At 46.5% G+C, this 23,577-nt stretch overlaps 1 protein-coding gene across 1 annotated transcript; it reads right to left on the bottom strand.

Moving 5' to 3' along the window:
* Positions 1-1,836: 1,836 nt before the first annotated feature.
* Positions 1,837-22,564, bottom strand: PARP16 (poly(ADP-ribose) polymerase family member 16). The gene is made up of 6 exons (XM_085849491.1): positions 22,268-22,564; positions 18,105-18,242; positions 17,526-17,732; positions 10,144-10,315; positions 4,348-4,474; positions 1,837-3,544 (listed from the first exon to the last, which is right to left on the bottom strand). The coding sequence occupies exons 1-6, from the start codon at positions 22,451-22,453 to the stop codon at positions 3,400-3,402; spliced, it is 975 nt and encodes a 324-aa protein (XP_085705617.1). The 5' UTR covers positions 22,454-22,564; the 3' UTR covers positions 1,837-3,399.
* Between the last annotated feature and the right edge of the window lie 1,013 nt (positions 22,565-23,577).

Below are 23,577 nucleotides of genomic sequence, written 5' to 3'. Positions count from 1 at the left end.
TACAACGTGGAGTTGTATAAATGGCCCTTAATAATTTCATTCAGCTGAAAGTCTTAAACCCGAAACTTTTGTCTTTTAAAATAAACCCGAAACTGTTGTAAGTTGGTTTGAAGCAGCCGTTCAATCCAGAAGTGACGCAACGATGTGAAATTTCCCACAAGATGGTTGGTCGGAAATCCAAAGTGACCGATGAGAATCTCCACGATTCGCCATGGTCGAGAATCTGTATTTTTCTACATTAAAGAGAAAGCGAACTGTTTTCTCATCCTGCATCCAAACCACCCTGTTGATGTCATTTCAACCAGGATCTATCGGGGTTCAGCGAGAAGGAACCATGTACAGTAATTCCAAATCATGTGGTCATATTGGCCCTTTTGGGTGGTGGTCTGAATTCTGTCCGAGAGACTTCGGCCCGGTAGTCACCAATAATTTGTCATTCCTGAACTAGTAATAGGCATCCACAACAATCCTTGACCATGTTGTGGAATGTCGGCTGAGGCCCTCACTTGTTTACCTTTATTGGTTCACAAAAAAAAAAATAAGTGACCACTATATTCGTTATTGGTGTGTGTCTATCTGTCTGTCTGTCTGTGTGTGTCTGTCCCGAGCATAGTTCCGTGGGTTTTGATCCGATCCTGATAAAATTTTGGTGGGAGGTTTATATCATGATCCAGTTGTGTTTTCCTGAGAATGGGCGTGGTGCGCCCATTATGGGCGGAGCCACGCCCAAAAAACGTGTTTTTAGGGGGTAGCCGATTTCAATTTGCATCTTCTCCGAGGGGGTTTGTCGAATCTGATGGGTTTCGGTATTTAGTTAGCCCAATGGCACCTGCATAGCCCCACGGAGCTCGATTTTTCATTTTCGTCCCAAGGTCAAGGTCACAAGGTCACAAACTTAGATAATTGCGAATTTTGACATAAAAATCATACGACTGCCTAAACTTGAGAGCTAGGATGACAATATTTTTTATGCATAATCTTGAGGTCATTCCCCACCTAAAGTCTTGAAACCATTTTGCTCTATCTCGAACACCTTGCCCGTGGCGCCCCCTTCAAGTTTGTTTTTACGCTGATTTCATTAAAGTATGGATAATCCGAGGAGTCCGAAATGCCATATAGCCTATATGACGTTATATTGTTCCTGGAATGTTCCAGAGGAAGTTTTGCACCAAAGGTCATAATCCTTGACCTTTGACCTTTAAAGTTCACAAAGGTCAAATTTTCAAATTTGTGGGAATCAAACCGGGTTTTCGACCTTCTTCGACGAACTAACTCCAATAAGCTATAGCACGTATCCCGTTTCCTTATTTTAATGTTCACAACATTGTTTTGTGACCTTTAAAAGTTATGCAAAGGTCAAATTTTGAAAGTTGTTGAACGAAACAGAGTTTTCGACATTTTGCAGCAAATAACCTGTCACTCGTACCACATCATGTTGATCATTTTTATAACTTGGTCAAACATTATCACATTGTCTCATCCTTGACTTCTGAAACGATCTACATCGTCAAATACCGCTCGTGAACCATCGTCGTCTTCAGACTTGTTCGCTTTTAAAATCGTTTTGACACAAAACTTTCAAATACAGGAGCCTACCCATGGAGAATCTTTTGACAAAGTTACATGATTATTGTATGGAAAGTGCGGCCGGCGTTCCAAAAAGTCTGTTTTCTGTAGGCATGGTTTGCAGTGTTTCACATATCAGGAATAAACGGCTTCGTCTTCACTTCGCTCAACCTCGCATCCCTCGACAAATTTTTTTTTTAACCATTTTGAAAGAATGTTTGAAATGCATAGATTGCCAGGAATGTGATTGAAATCAAGAGAGATGACGAATGGGGGTTCTTAAGGCAGTTTATTTGTTTTGGATTTTCAAGGGTGACATCATTCAACAAGGTCAGTTTAGTGTTTGCTCTGAGCTTTATTTTTAATCCAGAAAATGATCATATTGTAAAACGAGAACGGCCCTTGGTAGAGCGCATACCTCCAGGAGGCTGAACAGTTTACATTTTGTATCCCACTGATAGACCGGATCTGCAACCAGACCGAAACCAAAATCTAATCGGCTTGTTCTCGTCATCTAACCAACTCGTCCATAACTTTGAGATATCGTGCTGCAAATAATTTTAGCCCGATCACTAAAAATTCTAGTATCTGGCTCTGGATCTTCACCAAAACTGAATCGATTCTTCGTCACCCACCCAACCTGTCCACTAAATCCGTCCATAACTTTTTGAGATAATCCTGCTCACAGACAGACAGGTAAAAACATAACCTCCGTCCACCTTCGGTGACAGAAGTAACGATAATTTTTTTGCAAAACAGTGAATGCACTATCCTGATTTAACCTTAATATAGTATGCAATTAGAATCGCACACCTTGAACATTCTTTACAGCATTTACCCCACTTGATGGGAATTCACGGAGCGAACCTTGTCCGAGACGATCAGGAATATACGACGCGAGTCATTCCTCGCTCAATAATTGGGCTTGTGCAAACTCGCCACGCGGCCTCTGTCTCGACCATCACACTTGATTTACGGAGGGCCAGCTTTGAGATGCTTGTAACATGGGAGATATTGTACCTGTTTGCACCAAAGGACACCACTTTCGTTTTCCCCTCTTGTTTTGATCTGTGCCATCATCAAATTATGAAATTGAAGGCAATTACTGAAATGAAAAACCTAATTAAAATGCCTGAGGGTCGGGTTTGCACTTTATAAACCTTGTTTTCTATTCTAAACAAAAGCTATACAGAACTTGATACCTTGATGTTTCCAAATTCATAATATACATTTTAAGGAGGGGTTTCAAAGGAAGGTGAAAAGTTGAAAAGCTGTCTGATTGGAAGGTGAAAAAAAAAAATCACCCTTAATCCAACAAATGGCCATTACTGTGGTTGAAGAATGAGTGCGCTCCTCACTCAATCAATCAATCAAAAGTTCATTGGAAACTGGGCAAGTGAGGAACGTACTTCAATACAAAATTATTCGTCAAGACGAGAGTTTGTTTCGTCCAGCCATTTTAGCAGGTGGCAAGCACAAACAAATGTGGAATTAAATGGAACACATGAGACTGGCTGGGGCGGGTGGGAGTTGACCAATTGGAGTATGGCATTTCGACAAAATATTGGTACTCGAGCTGCCTAACAAGCCGAACTTGGACCAAAGTTGGATACATGAATGAAAGACTTCAACAAGGAATACATTCTCACAGTTCAATGGGAATTTGCGCTCCCGCTTTACAAGTCCGGAGAGAGCTGAACTGTTTTCTATGAAGATGCAAGTGCGCATTTGTCCGGTTAAGCAGTAACCTCGTGAAAATTCATTCCACCCAATATGCCGATTTAGAGTTTTAGGCCGAAACAGGAAGTGAAGAAGCGAGGTGGGTGGGACATTTCAAATGTGCCCTCCAAACAGGTGCTGTAGATACAGTAGCACGGATGGGGAGTTGAAGGCCGCCAGAAGGAGGAGGGCACCCATGTAGAGGGTAAGAGCAGTTGCAAATGGATGGCGGAGAATCCAGGAACGCCGCGTTGAAGCTCTGCAAGGAAGGAAAGAGAGAATGTAAGGAAGAAAAAAAAAACTATACAGGAAGGGTGAGCACCACACCTGGACACCCCCAGAATGACGATGGAGCATTGGCATAAAATTGTGATCACATCATGTATACCAAGTGATTTACCGTGAAATCGTCATTACTCCATTTTCAAAGCTAATTGAATGGCTTTATGCCCAGTTCTTCCAACTAACCCTGCATTAAACATGATCGATGGATGGTGACATCTCTCTCCTTAAACACTGCTCGTCCAATCGATCTGTCATATTATGGAAAGGGAAAACAGTGGGATATTCCGCAAATGGATGCACCGCAGCACAAGGAGAGGACATTGTAGATGGAGGGTGAGAAGTCTCGGCAGGTGCGATAAAGTTCACCAATGGAAATCGGAGAGACCATGTGGTGACGTGGGCAGTCGACTTGATATCCTGTAGGGAAGATCTCGAGACCACAGATTCTGGAAGACTGTGTTTATTCTGTGTCTTCTGCACCTGAAAAGGTTGAAAGTTTCTGGCAACACTCGACTCTGACTCTGCAACTGAACCGGAAGGCATCAGCACGTGCCCCAAAAACCTGCTCTGCTGCCCTTGCGCTCCCTCTCTCTCTGCCTCGTTTCCTTTTATGCTTCGAGTCATGTTATAATTCCAGCTGCTTACCATGGATAAACAAATGCTTAAATGGTTATTGATCATTGACAAACACCAGCAAGTTCATTGGTATTCCATGATATTGCAAAATACCTCAAATGTATTTTTCTACTCTGAGTGCACTGTTCAGTTTGCACTTACCTTTGTGGAATACCTTGAGAGTAGATCAGCAGGTAACGAACCCGAAGTAACTGGTTGTTGGTGACCACATAGTAGCGCTGAGGAACTTCTCTTCCCTCACTGTTCGGAACCCTCGCCCGTGCAGAATCTGACAATGCCAAAGGACGTACTTCAATTTAACATCTTACCATTATCCTTCTTACAAACAAGTACACCTGCATGAGGTTGCTCTGGTTTTAGATTCCATCAAAGGAGGCGCAAAGTGCCCCTCTTCCTCCTCAGTATCATTATTCGACCAGGTAAGTGCCCAGGGGTATTGCCCATATTTTTGCTCGTGGGGAAAACCCCAAAAAGTTGGATGTAGAAAAATTTCGACTCTGGTAGTTTTCTTTGACAGTAAACCACCAAACCTGAAAAAAAAAAAAAAATTCATGAGTTTATGTGTCATATAAAACAAAGGGTATCATTGTATCATTTGTGGTATGAGAGATATTAACAACCAAAGTTGTCCAGGTCTTTTTGGAACACCCTGCACGCTGCTTTAATCCAGTAACTTTGCAATCACGACAAAGGGATTGTCGTGTTACGATTATAGTTACTACTATGTGCATGACAATTGTGAATACGATGAGTTCGATGGTGTGTTCAGTTGTATCCCCACTAGTCAAATGTTTACTGATACAGCACTGAAATAATCAAGAGATTAAACAAGAGCAAGAATTGCTTTGTGATACTTTCTAAGTCCAAAAAGGGCATAACTGTGAAAAATTGACAAAACGGCCTGAAACTCGATCTTGTTCTGTAACGTATCATAATAAAGCCACGCACCAAGTTTCAGTTGAATATGTCAGAGGGTATGGGGAAAAGACTGAAAAACCACAGGTGGGATGGACGGACAGCAAACCTAGAGTCCCCTCCAGTGAAACCAGTCGGGGGATCAAAAAGCTAGTCAAACGTTTACTGATACAGCACTGAAACTAGAATGGAACTCGGTAGGGCACATACCTCCGCTTACACTTTTAGCTCGCCTGTTCGAAGAACAGAGAGCTATAGCGACACCCCCGGCGTGAGCGTCAGCGTGAGAATGTTAAAATTTTTGGTGCAAGTTATTGTCCTTTCTAATGTTTTTATCCACCACACTATTTTTATACGCCCGATATATATATATATATATATATATATATATATATATATATATATATATATATATATATATATATATATATATATATATATATATATATATATATATATATATATCGGGGCGTAATTATGTGTCGTCCGTCCGTTCCTGTCCGCACTCCAACTCCCAAAGTTTTAAACTTTCACATTTCATATTTGGTACATAGGTACAGACTGTGGAGACGGTGTGTCATGACATACGTTCGTCATCTAAAGTGGTTGCCATGGCAACCAGGATGCTGTTTTCCATCCGTTCCTATCCGCACTCCAACTCCCAAAGTTTTCAACTTTCACGTTTCATATTTGGTACATAGGTACAGACTGTGGAGACGGTGTGTCGCGACATACGTTAGTCATCTAAAGTGGTTGCCATGGTAACCAGGATGCTGTTTTCCACGTCGTAGCACAATTCTGTATATGCCTTCTTGTCCGGGCGTATATTGTGCTCACTTGTGCTCTTGTTACTGATTACAATATACAAATACATGTATTGCTTTAAAATTATTTGGATTAGACTTCACTGCAATGCTTTATAAAAAAAATATTAATTATTAGACGAGTCTTTTAAAAACGATAAATGTATAAACAGGCGAGCATTGGGTGGCTTTGACACCAACTCTGGTTTATCCCACCGATAGGCCAGATCTGGATTCAGACCTGAACCAAAATCTATTTGGCTTCTTCTTGTCACCTATCCAACTCATCCACCTAGTTTTGTCACAACTCGCCAACAATTTTTGGAGATATCGTGTTATATATTGTTTTTAGCGCTATCTCCCAATGGTGAGGAATCACTTTAAAAATTCAACTATCCGTATCCAGATCTTCACCAGAATCTAATCAATTTGTTTGTCACACACCCAACCTGTCCAGCAAATTTTGTCCGGATCTGTCCACAACTTTTTGAGATACCCTGCTCACTGACAAACAGACAGACGGGTGAAAACATAACCTCCGTGTCCACCTTTGGTAGCGGTCGTAAGAATGTTCTCGCATTTGAATGGCTACAAGATGGTATCGTTTTGAATTGGCTAAGGCACGTTTCATACCACAGCATGATTGGTCGGGGATTTATCCTCCAGCCCATCCACAACAAAGACCACAAACCCATGGCACTCCATCATAAAACCAATGTAACCCTGTTCACCTCTCTTGCCTTTTTGTCTGAGGTCAGGCAGCATGTTCTGTTCCACAGCGACTCCATGATTATTTGTTTTCATTCTTTAAATGTTCTGTTCATTCACAACAATTTTGTACAAGTGTTGTGGATCTGAGGTTTTAGCCATTTCCTCTTCTTTCACAAACTCAAGCAAGTTTCTGATTTGAGTGAATATATTGGTACCAAGAAAAGGCAGCGCTGGTGCATCTGAAAGGATTTGGTTGTGGGGTTTGAAATTTTCTGTTTTAGAAGTAAACATTTTGCAGTTGGTCTTCATTAACCGAAAGTTCCCATTGTTACGTAACATGTTCTGTTACAGTAAGGCTAAAAGTTTTGATACGTCATTCTTACAATGCTTAGCATTGAAGGTCTAATCTTGGAAAGATCATGCACACTAAACTGGTCAATGATTGATGATATCTCGACCGATATCTGGCATTTTTTTTTTGTATACATTGTCGAGGCTCGTACGAGAGCCAACGCACAACAAACAACAAGGGGGGGGGTGTCGTGAGACAAGAGGGGTGGGAGAGGGAAGGACAAAACAGTGAGGAACAGAGACATTAGGTTAGGAGATCTGTGGAAGGGAGAGGGATGGGGCGGGGAACATGCGGTGTACAAGATGGACATAACAGGGACTTTCAGGAAGGAAAGCAGGGAATTTAAAGGTGGGTTTGGGGTGGATTAACGGGGGTAGAGAATATTGAGGTTTTGGATGGGGGACGATAAGAGGTCGTGGTGAACAGCGGTTTTAAAGGCCTGGAGAGAAGAATGGGATTGAAAAGAGTGAGGGAGTTTATTCCAAAGACAGGGAAAAAGAGGAATTAAATGGTGAAGGTGAGCAGTGATTCGTGATTTTTGGTAGTTTTACCAGAAGGGGGTTGCTGGCGAACCTTGAGAGCCCTGCAGAAATAGGGGAACATATCGCAGACAGAGCGGGAGTGGGGGGTAGTGAGACCAGAGAGGAGACGGTCGAAGACAGAAAGACCACTGACCTGCCTGCGGTGAGAGACCCAAAGACTCAGCCTCACCGTGGGAGATACCAATGATCCTAAATGCCTTGGTTTCCACAGTATGCAGTCGAGAAAGCTGGGAGGCAGGAGCACCAGCCCAGAAGGGAGAGCAGTACTCCATTAGGCTGCACACAAAAGCTTTGTATGTGGTCAGGAGCTCAGGTGGGCCGACGAAGGACTTTGCACAACGGAGGATTCCCAGTCAGCGACTGGTGTTAGAGGCCAGGTTGGAAATGTGGCTTTCCCAGGAACGACGATGACAGATAGTGAGACCCGGAAGCTTGAATGAAAGGACTTCTTCCAGAGGAAGTACATTGGGGGGGGGGTCCAAACGGTTCTTTCAGAGAGAGACATAGTGAGCATGTGAGATTTGTCAGGAATGAAAGACATGTTCCACGTGTTGGAACAGTTTGTGATTTTTACCCAGATCTGCAGTGAGCGAAGAAACTGCTGCTTGCCGGAGGGTGGAGTCATCAGCAAAGAGAAAAAGAGGATTTTCCCAGTCGGAGAGATCATTGATGAAACACAAAAAAATAACAGGGCTCAGAACACTGCCTTGAGGCACTCCAGCCTGGACAGGAAGAGGGGATGAAAAAAACTCCATTTAGGGCCACACTTTGGCTGCGACAGGAGAGGAAGTCTACGAGCCATGAGTGGAGATGGTCTTGAATACCATTGGCAGAGAGTTTGGTGAGCTGGACAGGGTGCCAGACCGTGTCAAACACGCGATATGTTGAGGGATATGGCTCTGATTTCATGTCCGGCATCGAGTACTGGCATCCATTGTTGGGAGAGCAGAAGCAGCACATCCAGGGTAGAGTGACCTGGTCTGAAACCAAATTAATGATCGGAAATCAGGCCATTGGAGAAGAGGAAGGATTTAATGTCTGAAGTGATGATGGATTCCATAACCTTGCTGATGATTAGGAGAAGGCTGATTGGTCTGCAGTTGCAGGGATCTGTTTTTGTACCTTATTTATGCAGAGCGGTGATTGCTGATTTCCAAGCAGATGGCAGATGACCTTGAGCAAATGAGAGGGAGAATAGAACAGAGAGAGAGTGAGCAAGAACAGAAGAGCAGGCTTTGAGGACACGTGGGCTGATGCCGTCTGGACCGGTTGCAGAATCTGAGTCGAGGTTTGACAGCAAGTTTTCCACCTTGTCAGGAGAAAAGGACACAGAGTCCAGGGACAGTTGGGTGCGACTGGGTAAGGTGGGTACAGAAAGCGATTGGTTTCGGACACAAGATTTTGATGTAAACACCAAGTTTAGGCATTCAGCCTTTTCACGTGCGGTATCAGCAGTGCGGCCATTTGAGGTAAGGGAGGGGATGGAGGGGGAACATACACCAGAAACAGATTTGATTTGATGCCACCAGGATTTGGAGGAGGGAGAGAGGTTTGAGAGTTCAGACTTGAGATTAGAAAGATGTTGTTTTCTGGCTCTCTTAAGGGTAGACACAAACTTGTTCTGAGATTTGTGGAAGGAACTGAGATTGCCCTCAGTTGTGTTTGCTTTCCATGAGGCAAAGGCAAGTTGTTTCAGGACAACTTCCTCACCACAAGCTTCAGTGAACCATCGGCGGGAGGAAGGGTCGGACAACTGAAGACGAGAGTGGATAAATCTGTGCATGAGGGAGAGCAAGTTTCTTTGAAAGAATTCCCAGGACGAGTTGATGTTGGAGAATGTAGCGATAGGAGACCAGTTTGATGGCTGCTTGGAGACCCTGCCAGTCAGTCTGAGTGAAATGCCAGACTCGACGGCGGTGAGGTGGTTCTCTGACAGAGATGTCCATTTTGACAAGCACGTGGTCAGAAGAACCGATTGGAGCGAAGGAAGAACAGCAGATATTTTCAGGGAAATTTGTCAAAATCAGATCCAGAAGAGATGGAGTACCATTAGTGAAGGGTCGATGTCGATCCGATAAATATAGTGGTGGGGGTGGGGGGGGTGACCGATATATGCATCTGATTTTGATGGCATTTTGAGGTTATTGGCATCGGCCGATGATGGTGCAGATATGGCCGATATTTTTTTAACAAAATAAGAATAAAAACTCTCAATTATAGTTTTTGCTTCAAAAATTGGCCGTTTTCAGATTAAAAAAACAGATTTTTGGATCCTGGATTTGTGGCTGGCTTCCTGTATGTACTTTGCTCGACATCATCATCATCGTGTTGATGACTATAATGATGTTGGCAGTAGCCTATATTGTGCTGTGATGTGTACGTAATTTTCTTCTTGAATTAATTAAATTGTTTAATCAGATGTAAATATCGGTCATTACCCCCCCCCTCCCGCCCCAGCTATATTTATCATATCGACATCGACCCTCGAAAGACCCATATGGGTAGACCTTTAATGCTGGCCCTTATGTTGGAAACATGGGATTAAATGATGTCCTTTTGTATTTCACTGCAGTTTTATATTATAGTGGAAAACATGTTCTCCTCCACCACTCACCTTGTCCTTTGACTTGACATTTGACATCTGGGTGATCAATTATCTCGCAGACGGCCACACAGCTCAGAAAGGTGCCCAAGGAACAGCGGGCCCAAGCAGTACAGCGTGGACTGTACAGGAGGGCAAGGCTCAGGTCACTACTCAGGTATACACCCTCCCCAAATAAGCCTGGCTGGAGGGGGAAAGAGTGGGAAGAGAGTGTGGGGGTACAGAGTACAGACATAACGAATGCCTCAGCGTGACATCATATCTGGCAATTCAATGGCACTGCTGCTCTTGAAGCCGTTTAGTTTGACTATTCCAGGTGCGGCAGTTTTAATGTGAATGAACATGCACAATAGTTGTAGTAACAGTCCATATAAAAGTATCACCCTGATAAACAAACGGATACCACTCTATCATGACCTGTTACATCAAGACACTCAGGCAACTGGACGACTGCCATCCTTTTCACTGCAGCTACATTTCCTGCTAGCTTTCTGAGAAATGTCGAAAGGAAAACATGGTGGTTTGAGTAAGCGATTCATGTCATTACTGCAATCATATAAAGAGAAGACTGAATGTCAAAAAATGTCCAGGTCCAAAAATGCTGCTAATCGGGGTTGGTTCATCAAGTTGGTGGAGACTGTGTTTGCTGGAGAATGAGCTCAATCAGCTTCATTTATAAATGATGTGCATATCCATTTATTTTTGGTGATGGACATCAAAATCTCCTGCAAAAATACCACTGGACATGACGATGCAAATGACGTCGTGCCTTTGATGAAAATAAAACAATGACAGTGGATCACTGCAAAGAGCTCAATGTGCAAATAACAATTAAGTCTCTGTCTCTGAGTTTTATGTGAGAGACAGACAACCTGTTGATCATCCGCATCTGGGTCAACACGAGAGGCATTCACTCCATCAGTTACCTAAGCTGTGATACTTGCTTGGCCAAAGGAGGTGTGGGAAATGAAATAAAATAAAATTTGTGTGCTTGGTGGATTTAATAAATTAATGCTCAGAAATGCTTGGGCAAAGAGATTCGTCCACAAAAGTCAAGGACTCTGGTAAATACAGCATGTGTTTGATCGTCTTGGCTAGACTAGTACGTGCCCATACGTGCGTGGCCGTATGTGCAAAAAATTAAAAACTTTCAAACCGCGTACCAGAAACAACCACACAGGCCGTTCCTTCGCTCTTGCGTGCCCATACATGCGTGGCCGTACGTGCAACCCCCCCCCCAAAAGCTTTTGTGGCCGTACGTGCGTGGCCGTACGTGCAAACCAAAAACAAAAACAAAAAAAAACAACCATACAGGCCGTTCATTCGCTCTCGTAAACGACGACTGGATTTGGGGCATTGTGTTTATCTAATAAGTGCGCATAAGAAATTGAGAAATTATTAGAATACAGTAAGTCATCACTATCCGGAAGCGTGCGTGCCCATACGGAATGTTCACATGCATTCCACGAATTATCGCTTGCATTGAAGTAACAACTGCTGTGATACGTACACACAGAGTTAATTAAAATCCAAATTAAAATCAAGTTTACCTCCCTGTCTTTGCTTGCCATGACATTCGCTGCCTCTGACCATTGCCACTCCTACGCCACGGTAACTAAATGGTGCCCTTTCCCCATCGGCCACGCCGACGCAGCAACGTGTCTTGTCATTGGTTTGGTAAATAAATGGCCATAACTTTGGAAGCACTTGTCCGATTAATATTGTTATGGTTGTGGAAATTCGCAAACCACCATTCAGGTCCCGTAGGTGAGATATCTCTGTAAGTACATGTGTAGTTAGCCCCAAACCTGTTGTTTAGAGAGAATAAATGTGATTCATTCAGACTGCGACCCTTTAAGATAGCCGTTTTTCTGTTCTATCTTTATTTTGAACCAACCACGTCTCAACCGCCATCACACAACAACCACCAACCGCAACTCCGCTTCACAACAACAACGCCAACAGCCACGACCTTTACCTTCACAGCTCGCTCCCGCAAACATCGCATCACCGCCATTCCAAGCGCCACCGTGGCCATAAACCACTACAATAAACCCTCCACCACCTTCACCTCTCCTGCGGCCATTCCCGCACCACTTGTGAACGCCGAGCGTCAGGCTGTCCTGGCCTCGTGCGGGACGCGTGCCGAGCCGCGGGTGAAAAAAGCGGCCTTTCCGAGGAGAAGTCGGATCAGGAATGATACACGCCCACTTCCGATCCGTCCAATCAGCAAGCGCGGGGCGATTTGGCCCCGCCTCCAGGCGCGTTGGAGTAGAATCGATATATGCAAATTCGAGGAACAGGGGAGATTCACGCCCATTTTTCTCCGTCCAATGGGCGAGCCTGGCTCCACCCCCGAGCTCGTTCTGATCCAGAAATTTGCATATGGGTTCTCCTACACCACTATAAAGCGCCGAGCGCGGGGCGAATTTAGTCAGTTTTGGGCTCGGGCGAGTTGGAGAAGTGTGGCAGCGGCAGAGTGTGGCAGCAGCAGTCAAGACGGGTCTGGAGGAGAGTCAGTCTGTCGGGGTTCGGAGTCTGTCGGGGAGCTGCAGAGAGGGGAAGCCGGGAGCGCGGTCGAGGTCGCAGTGGAGTCGCTCGTCACGGGACCCAAGCAAGCCAGCTATCCTCTTTCCCCAGAGCATCAACAATTCCCCCCTTCCCCCCCCCCCGTGCTGAGATAGTGCGGAAAGGGGGCCCCGTTCCCACCCCATTCCAAGCAGTGCCAACGAAACCCACGGAGGAGCGCGGAGTCGGGGCACCGCCGCCACATTTGCGGCTCATCACAAGACGGGTAGGCTCCACCCGGTCTCGCGCCCACAGGCCCCGTCTGTCCCCTAGTCGTTGAGGGTGGCCCCTTTTCTTTTGCTTTTGAGTATGTGTTGGCGGCGCCGTCTGTAAAGTAAAACTGTGTAAGTGTTGCCGTTTGCTCGCGTAGTCGGTAGTATCTCTGCATTGTTGTGTTTCTTTTGTTGCAACTGCTTTTGGTGCATAATTGTTGTAATTGTATATGTGTGCTTTCCGTGTGCCGCGGAATAAATGTGCCTCCTGTTGAACTGTTTTTCCCATTTCGCTTCGTCTTTTCTTAAATTGAATCTCCATATTACTTCACGTAAAGGGTTGGTAGTGGGCTAAATACGCCCGATAATTAATCGGAACCGTTGAGGTTGACGATAACACCGCTCGGTTATCCCGATAGTACGGAACGGGTCGCTTAAAGTGGCCCGTGTCCGGAGTCGACCTGTGGCGAGGTGCGATCGCCCGGTCTACCCTCAGCGTGGGTACTTAGGTAGGTCGAATTTGGCGAACAACCCTATCCCACGTGGGGGGCCGATTGGCACGATCGTGGTGAGGCCGAAAGGCCCACCCGTGACTAGTTCCCGGCGTTAGTTCGAGAGGGTCATGACAGAATTGTCCGTCCGGTGGGCGACGTGCCGCGATTCGAGTCACGTGGCCGTTCGCACGCCGGCGGGTGCGAATTCGCAACAATATCAAACCTTGAAAAGGCACATCCTCAGGTCCCCAGCAATATACCTGGTAAGTTTCAATTAGATCGGACTAGCGGTTGTCGAGAAACAGCGGTCTCACACACACACACGCACACTGCTGGAATTATAGATAGATTAGATTGGACCAACCATCTATCTATAATTCCAGAAATGTGTGTGTGTGTGTGTGTGTGTGTGTGTGTGTGTGTGTGTGTGTGTGTGTGTGTGTGTGTGTGTGTGTGTGTGTGTGTGTGTGACCGCTGTTTCTCGACAACCGCTGGTCCGATCTAATTGAAACTTGCCAGGTATATTGCTGGGGACCTGAGGATGTGCCTTTTCAAGGTTTGATATTAATCGGACAAGTGCTTCCAAAGTTATGGCCATTTATTTTCCAAACCAATGACAAGACACGTTGTTGCGTGGGCGTGGCCGATGGGGAAGGGAAGCTCAGCCGCGTTCCCCATTCCAGGTTACAACGTACGGACTTCCGGAGATTGATGACTTCGTGTATTCTAATAATTTATCGATTTCTTATGCGCATTTATAGATCAACACAATGCTGCAAGTTATGATCGTTTTCATATGAGACTGTGCATAAATTTCGGTAACATCAGAGTGAGCTGGTATGCTCCGAACCAGGAAGTTTTTTTTTTTTTCTCTTCTCTTCTCTTTTTGTTAACCTCCGCCATCGAAGATCGGAGGTTACTGTTTTCACCCCTTTCTGTTTGTTTGTTTGTTTGTTTGTTTGTGAACAGTATTACGGAAAAACTCGACGGATTTCGACGAAACTTGGTGGGGGGTTAGGTATGGTCCAAGGATCATGTCATTACATTTTGGACTTGGTCCTCCCTCCCCCCAAAAAAAATTGTTAGAGAAATTTTTTTTATTGCATTTATACATGTTTTAAGTGATTTCCAACCCCCCCCAAAAAAAAATTAAGAGAAAAATTTTTTTTATTGCATTTCTACATGTTTTAAGTGATTTCCAACCCCCCCCAAAAAAAAATTAAGAGAAAATTTTTTTTTTTGCATTTCTTCATGTTTTAAGTGATTTCCACCCCCCCCCAAAAAAAAAGTTAGAGAAAAATTTTTTTGCAACTTTTTTTTCAACAAAATTTCGATTTCTATTTTTTGCATTTCTACATGTTTTAAGTGATTTCCAACCCCCCCCCCCTCAAAAAAAATGGAGAAAAGAACTATAACTGTCAGCACTGTTGACATCATATTTAATGAATAAGATATAAGGTTCACTTGAGTGACCCAGCAGTATTGGCGGCGGAGGTTTTGCACTCTCCCGAGTGCTCCCCCTCTAGTTTTTCCTTGCGATGACATTGCGAAAAGGCAAAATACGTTGGCGCAAATTGAATAATTGGCCATTGAAACCTAAATTGCGAATCATCGTAACTGTGATATGCGAACTTCCACGCCACGCACGTACGGGCACGTGAGAGCGAAGAAACGGCCTGTGTGGTTGTTTGTTGCTCGCGGTTTGAATATTTATTATCTTGCCAAAACAAAGTTTTTGCAAGATATGTTAGTCAGCTTGTGTTTTTTTTTTTTGTCTGTAATCACGTATAAAAAATTCTGCAGAGCACAGTTATCATTGGAAATTTTTGTAACTTCGCATATCATTGGCCTATAGAGGTCCCTTTCAGCGCACAAAATTTTGAAGGTCAAGGTCAAATGTCAAGGTCACTTTGTCGCAAATCAGGGGAGTCGACGAAACCCTTATTTTTTGAGTAATTTTGATCGGATCATCTTCAAACTTCATGGGAATATAGTTCATGGTCTGGCGCTCAGCTGATTAATTTTTGGTGGCGATTGGCCTTGACCATCATATGTTTTTTTTATTATTTTTGTTTTTTTTTGTCTGTAATCACGTATAAATCACTCTGCAGAGCACAGTTATCATTGGAAATTTTTGTAACTTCGCATATCAGAGACCTATAGAGGTCCCTTTCAGCGCATACAATTTTGAAGGTCAAGGTCACTTTGTCGCAAATCAGGGGAGTCGACGAAACCCTTATTTTTTGAGTAATTTTAATGGAATCGTCTCCAAACTTTATGGGAATGTAGTATATGGTCTGGCGCTCAGCTGATTAATTTTTGGTGGCGATTGGCCTTGACCTTCATGGTTAGCGCCTGAGGTCAAACATGTTTGACCCCAAGGTCAAATTTTCAAGTTTTAGGAACCATATCGTGTAGTACCTCAAATTGAACACCTCGACGAGTGCTTTCTAGATATGTCAAGCTTGACACATTATGACGTCATTTGGTGACGTTATGAGGCAAACACATATTTTTCTTGGTTACTCTGTAGAAAGATTCTCATCGGAATCTCTCGTAGGCAGATATTCCTCAAGGGGTCGCTCCTGGTGGATAGCAGCTCTGTTCACCTCAGTGTGACCTTAAAGCAGTCACACGTGGCCACCTTTTGGCAAGATACGGGTCACCCTGCGGGTGGCATTGGTTTATGTATTAATTTTTTTTTTATTATTATTATTTTTTTTACGGGCACGTACTCGTATCATAAATGGCCATAACTTGGGAAACAGCTGAAACGGATGAAGACGAACGATATCAAACCTTGAAAAGGCACATACTCAGGTCCCCAGCGTCAATTGTGACATAATATCAAACGAAGAAGAAGAAAAATTGACGTCAATATGACGTCATAGCACCGTGTCCTATCATTGGTTTGGTAAAGAAATGGCCATAACTTGGGAACCACTTGACTGATTAATATCAAACCTTGAAAAGGCACATCCACAGAGCCCCAGCAATATACCTGGCAAGTTTCAATTAGATCGGACCAGTGGTTATCGAGAAACAGCGGTCGCAGACACACCTACACACACACACACACACACACACACACACCTACACACCTACACACCTACACACACACACACACACACAGCTGGAATTATAGACAGATGAAAAGGAGTTACACTGGCCCATGCACGTACTGACCAAGAGTTTGCGATCCCACACCTCCACATCCGGCCTCAGGCCACACCTGGCCAGATATTGGGTTGTTTTTCCTTTCTGTTTTAATAAATTCTTGGTTTACAAAGCTCTTTATTGTTTGACATAAATTCGTTTTTTTGGAAATGATGCTTATGGTATCGACTACGCCTTGTTAGTCATAATATAAAACTCAGGAATACTTTGCCTATAGTTAGAGAGTGCTTGGAGATTTTTTAACCAGCACTCGTTCCACACGTGTGCATTATCCAATAAATGATCATAGTTGGACTATAAAGTCTTTTATGATTTATAGATATCCAAAATTTCCACGTCAGAGGTTATGACAAATAAAGATTGGGAAACTGCAGTCCGGAATGCAAGACGAGTCCACAAGACACCAACATATCGGATGTACAAGACATGGTACATTCGTCCATCGTTATCACGTGCTTGGACATGCATCCGGGTTGGGATCGACAGAAACGCAATGTTCACGCCAATTATTTAATATCCTTCATCCTGTGATGGGACGTTGCAAATAATTGGATTTTCGACGGGAAATAATGTTTTGGTCAATGTTACTCAGGGAACACATTTACTCAGCATTTTGATGTTCAACGCAATTTGAAGAGTTAAAACACCATTTACGATCGCTTTCTGGGCGATCGTCGAAAATGAGAAGTAATAAAGTAATGATTTGTATCTTTGAGGTATAATGATAGTAATTTATAAAAACAGGAATGCTTCTGATTCCATTTTGTAAATAACATTGTTTAAACTTGTGATAAAGGAAAGGTTGCTGGATTTTTGAAAATTCAACCCGATGAGGATATGAAGTACAGAAGCACACGCTCTAACGTGGTCAGGAAAACGAGAATTCAGCCACACTCGATACGGTTGGCCGGTGATGAGATTGGCCTCCCAGCTCAGTCCTGACCTTGCTCAGGTGGCAATGCAAGCCGTTGTGAAGGATAGAGTGGAAGTTCTCCAGACGGCTCCCGTGGTAGGCCCGCAGGACGGCACGGTCTCCGCGCGCCTCAGCAAAGCGACGTTCGGCCGTCGGGCTATACGTAACGCCAAATACAAAGTTTGGCGGAGATACGGCGAAGCCTGGCTCGCCGGTCAGAGTCTCTATGTGTGCAAACTGTGAAAAGATCACAAAGGTTACAATGGGAGAAGGGTGGGGGGGGTTAAAGTTTGGGGTAACTTCCAATGTGAATCCCAAAAGGATTTAGTCAAAAAAAATAAGAGGTACGAGGTAAGGGAACTTCATGAATTCCCTTAAAATTTCTTCAATATCAAAATCCCAACACCTTCCCATCATGACCTTCAGTTCAGAAGAAAAGTCTTTCAAAAGTTTTTATTGTTCTTCTTATGGCGAGTTTTACAAAAATTCAAATTGGTTTAAAATTGGTATATTTAACAAGAATTACAAGGACAATTAGTCGACAATAGACATACACATATGGGACATGCAATTTATACCTGGGTTCAAAAACAAAAAGATTCCACAAACCTCCCGCTTCGTTAGTGTTGTCAAACTGAACTGGCCATTGGTCAGAACCCACTCTGCAAGATCCAAAGCTGATAATGATGTCGTTGAAGGGGTCTTGAGTAGTTCGAGAAAGCTTGGCAAGGTGTTGATGTCCGCCAACTGTAATGATAAGAGTAGTTTTCTTTTTTTAAACACGCACACGCACACGCACACACATGTCCTAAGTCTCATTGTCAAGGATGACATTGGATTTAAAAAAAATAACAAAATGATCACCTTGACATGTTTGGTGAGAATGAATGAGAGTGAATGAGAGAGAATGAGAGAATGAGAGAGAGAATGAGAGAAAATGAGAGAATGAGAGAAAGAGAGAGAGAGAATGAGAGAGTGAAAGAGAGAGAATGAGAGAGTGAATGAGAGAGTGAAAGAGAGAGAGTGAAAGAGAGAGTGAAAGAGAGAGTATGAGAGAGTGAAAGAGAGAGAATGAGAGAGTGAAAGAGAGTGAAAGAGAGAGTGAAAGAGAGAGTATGAGAGAGTGAAAGAGAGAGAATGAGAGAGTGAAAGAGAGAGAATGAGAGAGTGAAAGAGAGAGTGAAAGAGAGAGTATGAGAGAGTGAAAGAGAGAGAATGAGAGAGTGAAAGAGAGAGAATGAGAGAGTGAAAGAGAGAGAATGAGAGAGTGAAAGAGAGAATGAGAGTGAAAGAGAGAGAGTGAAAGAGAGAGTGAAAGAGAGAGTATGAGAGAGTGAAAGAGAGAGAATGAGAGAGTGAAAGAGAGAGAATGAGAGAGTGAAAGAGAGAGAATGAGAGAGTGAAAGAGAGAGTGAAAGAGAGAGTATGAGAGAGTGAAAGAGAGAGAATGAGAGAGTGAAAGAGAGAGAATGAGAGAGTGAAAGAGAGAGAATGAAAGAGTGAAAGAGAGAGAGTGAAAGAGAGAGTGAAAGAGAGAGAATGAGAGAGTGAAAGAGAGAGAGAATGAGAGAGTGAAAGAGAGAGAATGAGAGAGTGAAAGAGAGAGAATGAGAGAGTGAAAGAGAGAGAATGAGAGAGTGAAAGAGAGAGAATGAGAGAGTGAAAGAGAGAGAATGAGAGAGTGAAAGAGAGAGAATGAGAGAGTGAAAGAGAGAGAGAATGAGAGAGTGAAAGAGAGAGTGAAAGAGAGAGTGAAAGAGAGAGAGTGAAAGAGAGAGAGTGAAAGAGAGAGAGTGAAAGAGAGAGAGTGAAAGAGAGAGAGTGAAAGAGAGAGAGTGAAAGAGAGAGAGTGAAAGAGAGAGAGTGAAAGAGAGAGAGTGAAAGAGAGAGAGTGAAAGAGAGAGAGTGAAAGAGAGAGAGTGAAAGAGAGAGAGTGAAAGAGAGAGAGTGAAAGAGAGAGAGTGAAAGAGAGAGAGTGAAAGAGAGAGTGAAAGAGAGAGAGTGAAAGAGAGAAAGAGAAAGAGAAATTGAAAATCGATTGCCTAATTCAATGAACATCCAGATCATCATCTGCACACTGTGCATCATAGAGGTTTCAGTTTCGACCCTTCAATTGGAGAATCTTTCAACAGCAGGTCCACAACCCGAGTTATGCCCGAAATCATCCAATCAGGAAGAGAGATTGATGTGAGGTCAGTGCTTGAGCTTGAGAGCAGGGGCCGAGACGTGAACACGCTTTGGTTTACTGGGAGTCATCAGCACAACACAAACATCTCCCTTTCCCAACACAAGAATGGCCTGTGAATTGAAACCAGCAAGTGTCGTGTATCACACGAACAACGCGCCGACGGGAACGCGAACAGCCAAAGGTAATCATCAAGGTAGAATCGAATCGGTGGGATATTATTTCACCAGTGGACATAACCTCTCGCTTCCTTCGACACCCTGCATCATCAGCCATGACTGCCGTGATTAAATGTGATTGTTTGTCATAAACCACCATGCATATTCAAACTACGTCACAAACACCATCGATGACGGACGAGTCGAGGAGAAATCTCGGCTCGATTAATGCCAAACACGTCGGCGGGTTTTCCTATAAACATTAGAGTTGTTTGTGAAGTGAAGAGCTAAACGTGTCCACCACCCAAACAAGACTATGGTGGTCGGAGAACGTCTTAGGTTGAGGAAGAACAAGTGGGTCACGTGTCAGGGCCAATCCTTGTTCTTGGTTTGTTATCCACATCGTTGACCTCCCTACCCCATGCCCACGCCGTGGTGTTGAAGCGGTTTTAGAGTGATTGTGTGACGATCCCTTGGTGCGGGTGCCTCTCACCTTTCTCCCCACCCCACCCCGCCTCCCACCTCCCCACCCCACCCCACCCCGTCTCCCATCCCCCTCCCCACCCACCCCGTCTCCCATCCCCCTCCCCACCCACCCCGTCTCCCATCCCCCTCCCCACCTCACCCCGTCTCCCCTCCCCTCCCCACCTCACCCCGTCTCCCCTCCCCTCCCCACCCCACCCCGTCTCCCCTCCCCTCCCCACCCCGTCTCCCAGCCCCTCCCCACCTCACCCCGTCTCCCCTCCCCCTCCCCACCCCACCCCGTCTCCCCTCCCCCTCCCCACCCCGTCTCCCATCCCCCTCCCCACCCCACCCCGTCTCCCAGCCCCTCCCCACCCCACCCGTCTCCCTCCCCCTCCCCACCCACCCCGTCTCCCATCCCCCTCCCCACCCCACTCCGCCTACCATCCCCTCCAACACCTCCCCACCCCGTCTCCCATCCCCTCCCCACCCCACCCCGTCTCCCAGCCCCTCCCCACCCCACCCCGTCTCCCAGCCCCTCCCCACCCCACCCCGTCTCCCATCCCCCTCCAACACCTCCCCACCCCGTCTCCCATCCCCCTCCCCACCCCACCCGTCTCCCTCCCCCTCCCCACCCACCCCGTCTCCCATCCCCCTCCCCACCCCACCCCGCCTACCATCCCCCTCCCCACCCCACCCCGCCTACCATCCCCCTCCAACACCTCCCCACCCCGTCTCCCATCCCCCTCCCCACCCCACCCCGTCTCCCCACCCCACCCCGTCTCCCAGCCCCTCCCCACCCCACCCCGTCTCCCTCCCCCTCCCCACCCACCCCGTCTCCCATCCCCCTCTCCACCCCACCCCGCCTACCATCCCCCTCCCCACCCCACCCCGCCTACCATCCCCTCCAACACCTCCCCACCCCGTCTCCCATCCCCCTCCCCACCCCACCCCGTCTCCCCACCCCACCCCGTCTCCCAGCCCCTCCCCACCCCACCCCGTCTCCCTCCCCTCCCCACCCCACCCCGTCTCCCATCCCCCTCCCCACCCCACCCCGCCTACCATCCCCCTCCAACACCTCCCCACCCCGTCTCCCATCCCCCTCCCCACCCCGTCTCCCATCCCCCTCCCCACCCACCCCGTCTCCCATCCCCCTCCCCACCCCTCCCCACCCACCCCGTCTCCCATCCCCTCCCCACCCCACCCCGTCTCCCATCCCCAACCCACCCCGTCTCCCATCCCCTCCCCACCCCACCCCGTCTCCCATCCCCAACCCACCCCGTCTCCCACCCCTCCCCACCCCGTCTCCCACCCCCTCCCCACCCCGTCTCCCACCCCCTCCCCACCCCGTCTCCCACCCCTCCCCACCCGTCTCCCACCCCTCCCCACCCCGTCTCCCACCCCTCCCCACCCCGTCTCCCACCCCCTCCCCACCCCGTCTCCCACCCCTCCCCACCCCGTCTCCCACCCCCTCCCCACCCCCTCCCCACCCACCCCGTCTCCCACCCCCTCCCCACCCCACCCCGTCTCCCACCCCCTCCCCACCCCACCCCGTCTCCCACCCCTCCCCACCCCACCCCGTCTCCCACCCCCTCCCCACCCCACCCCGTCTCCCACCCCCTCCCCACCCCACCCCGTCTCCCACCCCTCCCCACCCCACCCCGTCTCCCACCCCCTCCCCACCCCACCCCGTCTCACACCTCCATCCCCACTCCGTCTCCCAAACCAACCTCCCCCTCTCCACCCCGTCTCCCACCCTCCCCGTCTCCCAAACCAACCTCCCCCTCTCCACCCCGTCTCCCAAACCAACCTCCCCCCTCCCCACCCCCTCTCACACCTCCATCCCCACCCCGTCTCCCAAACCAACCTCCCCCCTCTTCACCCCGTGTCCCACCCTCCCCGTCTCCCTCCCCACCCCGTGTCCCACCCTCCCCGTCTCCCTCGTTTAGCTAGTTTAAGGGACCCACCACACTTTCGAAGTCCTTGTGGGGTCCGTAAGGGTCTTTGGACTGTTCTGGGGAATCGCAACGGCCTGGAGGGAAAGGCCGCAGAAGCGAGTCCCTGCGGAAGGACGAAGCGGCGGCAACAAACAAACACCAACGGAGCTCAGAGGCCCGAAGGTCTTTGTGCAGCTCCGCGGACAAAGACTCCATGAGGGACAAGGGGACGGGGACGGGGAAATGGACAGGGTCACGTCAGACAAGGCTGTGAAGTGATTAAACAGAAAATAACAAGAACTATCACAAACGGCTGATCGAACAAAATAATTATACAATATTTATGTGTTATATAGAGAATCGATGAAAACTTTTTATGGTGGAATATTTTTGGTTGGATTCATGGGGGGGGGGGGGCAAAAAAAAGTGTGAAAAAGGTCACTTCCCGGGTGTTGTTGTTGTTGTTGTTTTAGAGTGGGTTTGCCTTCCCGGTTGTTGTTGTTTTAAAATAAGTACCTTCCTGTTGATGTTGTTTTAAAGTAGGTTTACCTTCCCGGCTGTTGTTGTTTTAAAGTGGGTTTACCTTCCGGGTTGGTGTTGTTTTAAAGTAGGTTTACCTTCCGGCTGTTGTTGTTTTAAAGTGGGTTTACCTTCCGGGTTGGTGTTGTTTTAAAGTGGGTTTGCCTTCCGGGTTGTTGTTGTTGTTTTAAAATAAGTACCATCCCGGTTGTTGTTGTTTTAAAGTGGGTTTATCTTCACGGCTGTTTTTAACCTCCGCCATCTTCGAAGATGGACGGAGGTTACTGTTTTCACCGTTTTTCTGTTTGTTTGTTTGTTTGTTTGTTTGTTTGTTTGTTTGTTTGTTTGTCTGTCTGTCTGTGTGTCTGTGTGCTGTATGGGCGTAGCCCGAGTCGCGGTTGGTGGTGGTCACGTGGTTGGGGCTTCATATGCCACGACTCGCGCACTGGGGACTTGCAGCACGAGTAGCGTTAGAAGCGGCATGTGTGCCGCACCTAGTACACACTAGCATGTACTGTCATTAGTCGTGTCTTGTGGGTCGTGTGCCTGTCGAGTGCATCGAGTACGTAATAAAGCGGAGCTCCGGGCATCCGACGCCCATACTCTCGCTCGTGGCAATAAAGCAGGGTTGTGCTATCCCCTGGCTCGTGTCTGCCTGTTCGCACCTCTACCACGACATTACAGTCTGTTTGTTTGTTTGTTTGATTGTGAATTACGGAAAAACTCGACGGATTTCGACGAAACTTGGTGGGGGGGGGGGTGAGGTATGGTACAAGGATCATGCTATTAAATTTTGGACTTGGTCCCCCCCCCCAAAAAAA

The sequence above is a fragment of the Eptatretus burgeri genome, chromosome 12 (assembly GCF_056783735.1).
Source record: "Eptatretus burgeri isolate ZD-2024b chromosome 12, Ebu_testis_v1, whole genome shotgun sequence".
Lineage (NCBI taxonomy): Eukaryota > Metazoa > Chordata > Myxini > Myxiniformes > Myxinidae > Eptatretus > Eptatretus burgeri.
Note: the sequence above shows the minus strand (reverse complement) of the source record. Positions and strands in the feature narration are given on the sequence as shown.

Bases quoted from the DNA above. Each gene is read 5' to 3' on its own strand.
- PARP16 (XM_085849491.1), bottom strand. From the start codon at position 22,453: ATGGAGTCTTTGTCCGCGGAGCTGCACAAAGACCTTCGGGCCTCTGAG. The intron at 17,733-18,104 runs GTTTGTGGAATC...ATCTTTTCACAG, and splicing joins CAACACTAACGAAGCGGGAG to TTTGCACACATAGAGACTCT. The intron at 3,545-4,347 runs GTAAGTGCAAAC...CCTTCCTTGCAG, and splicing joins TCTCAAGGTATTCCACAAAG to AGCTTCAACGCGGCGTTCCT.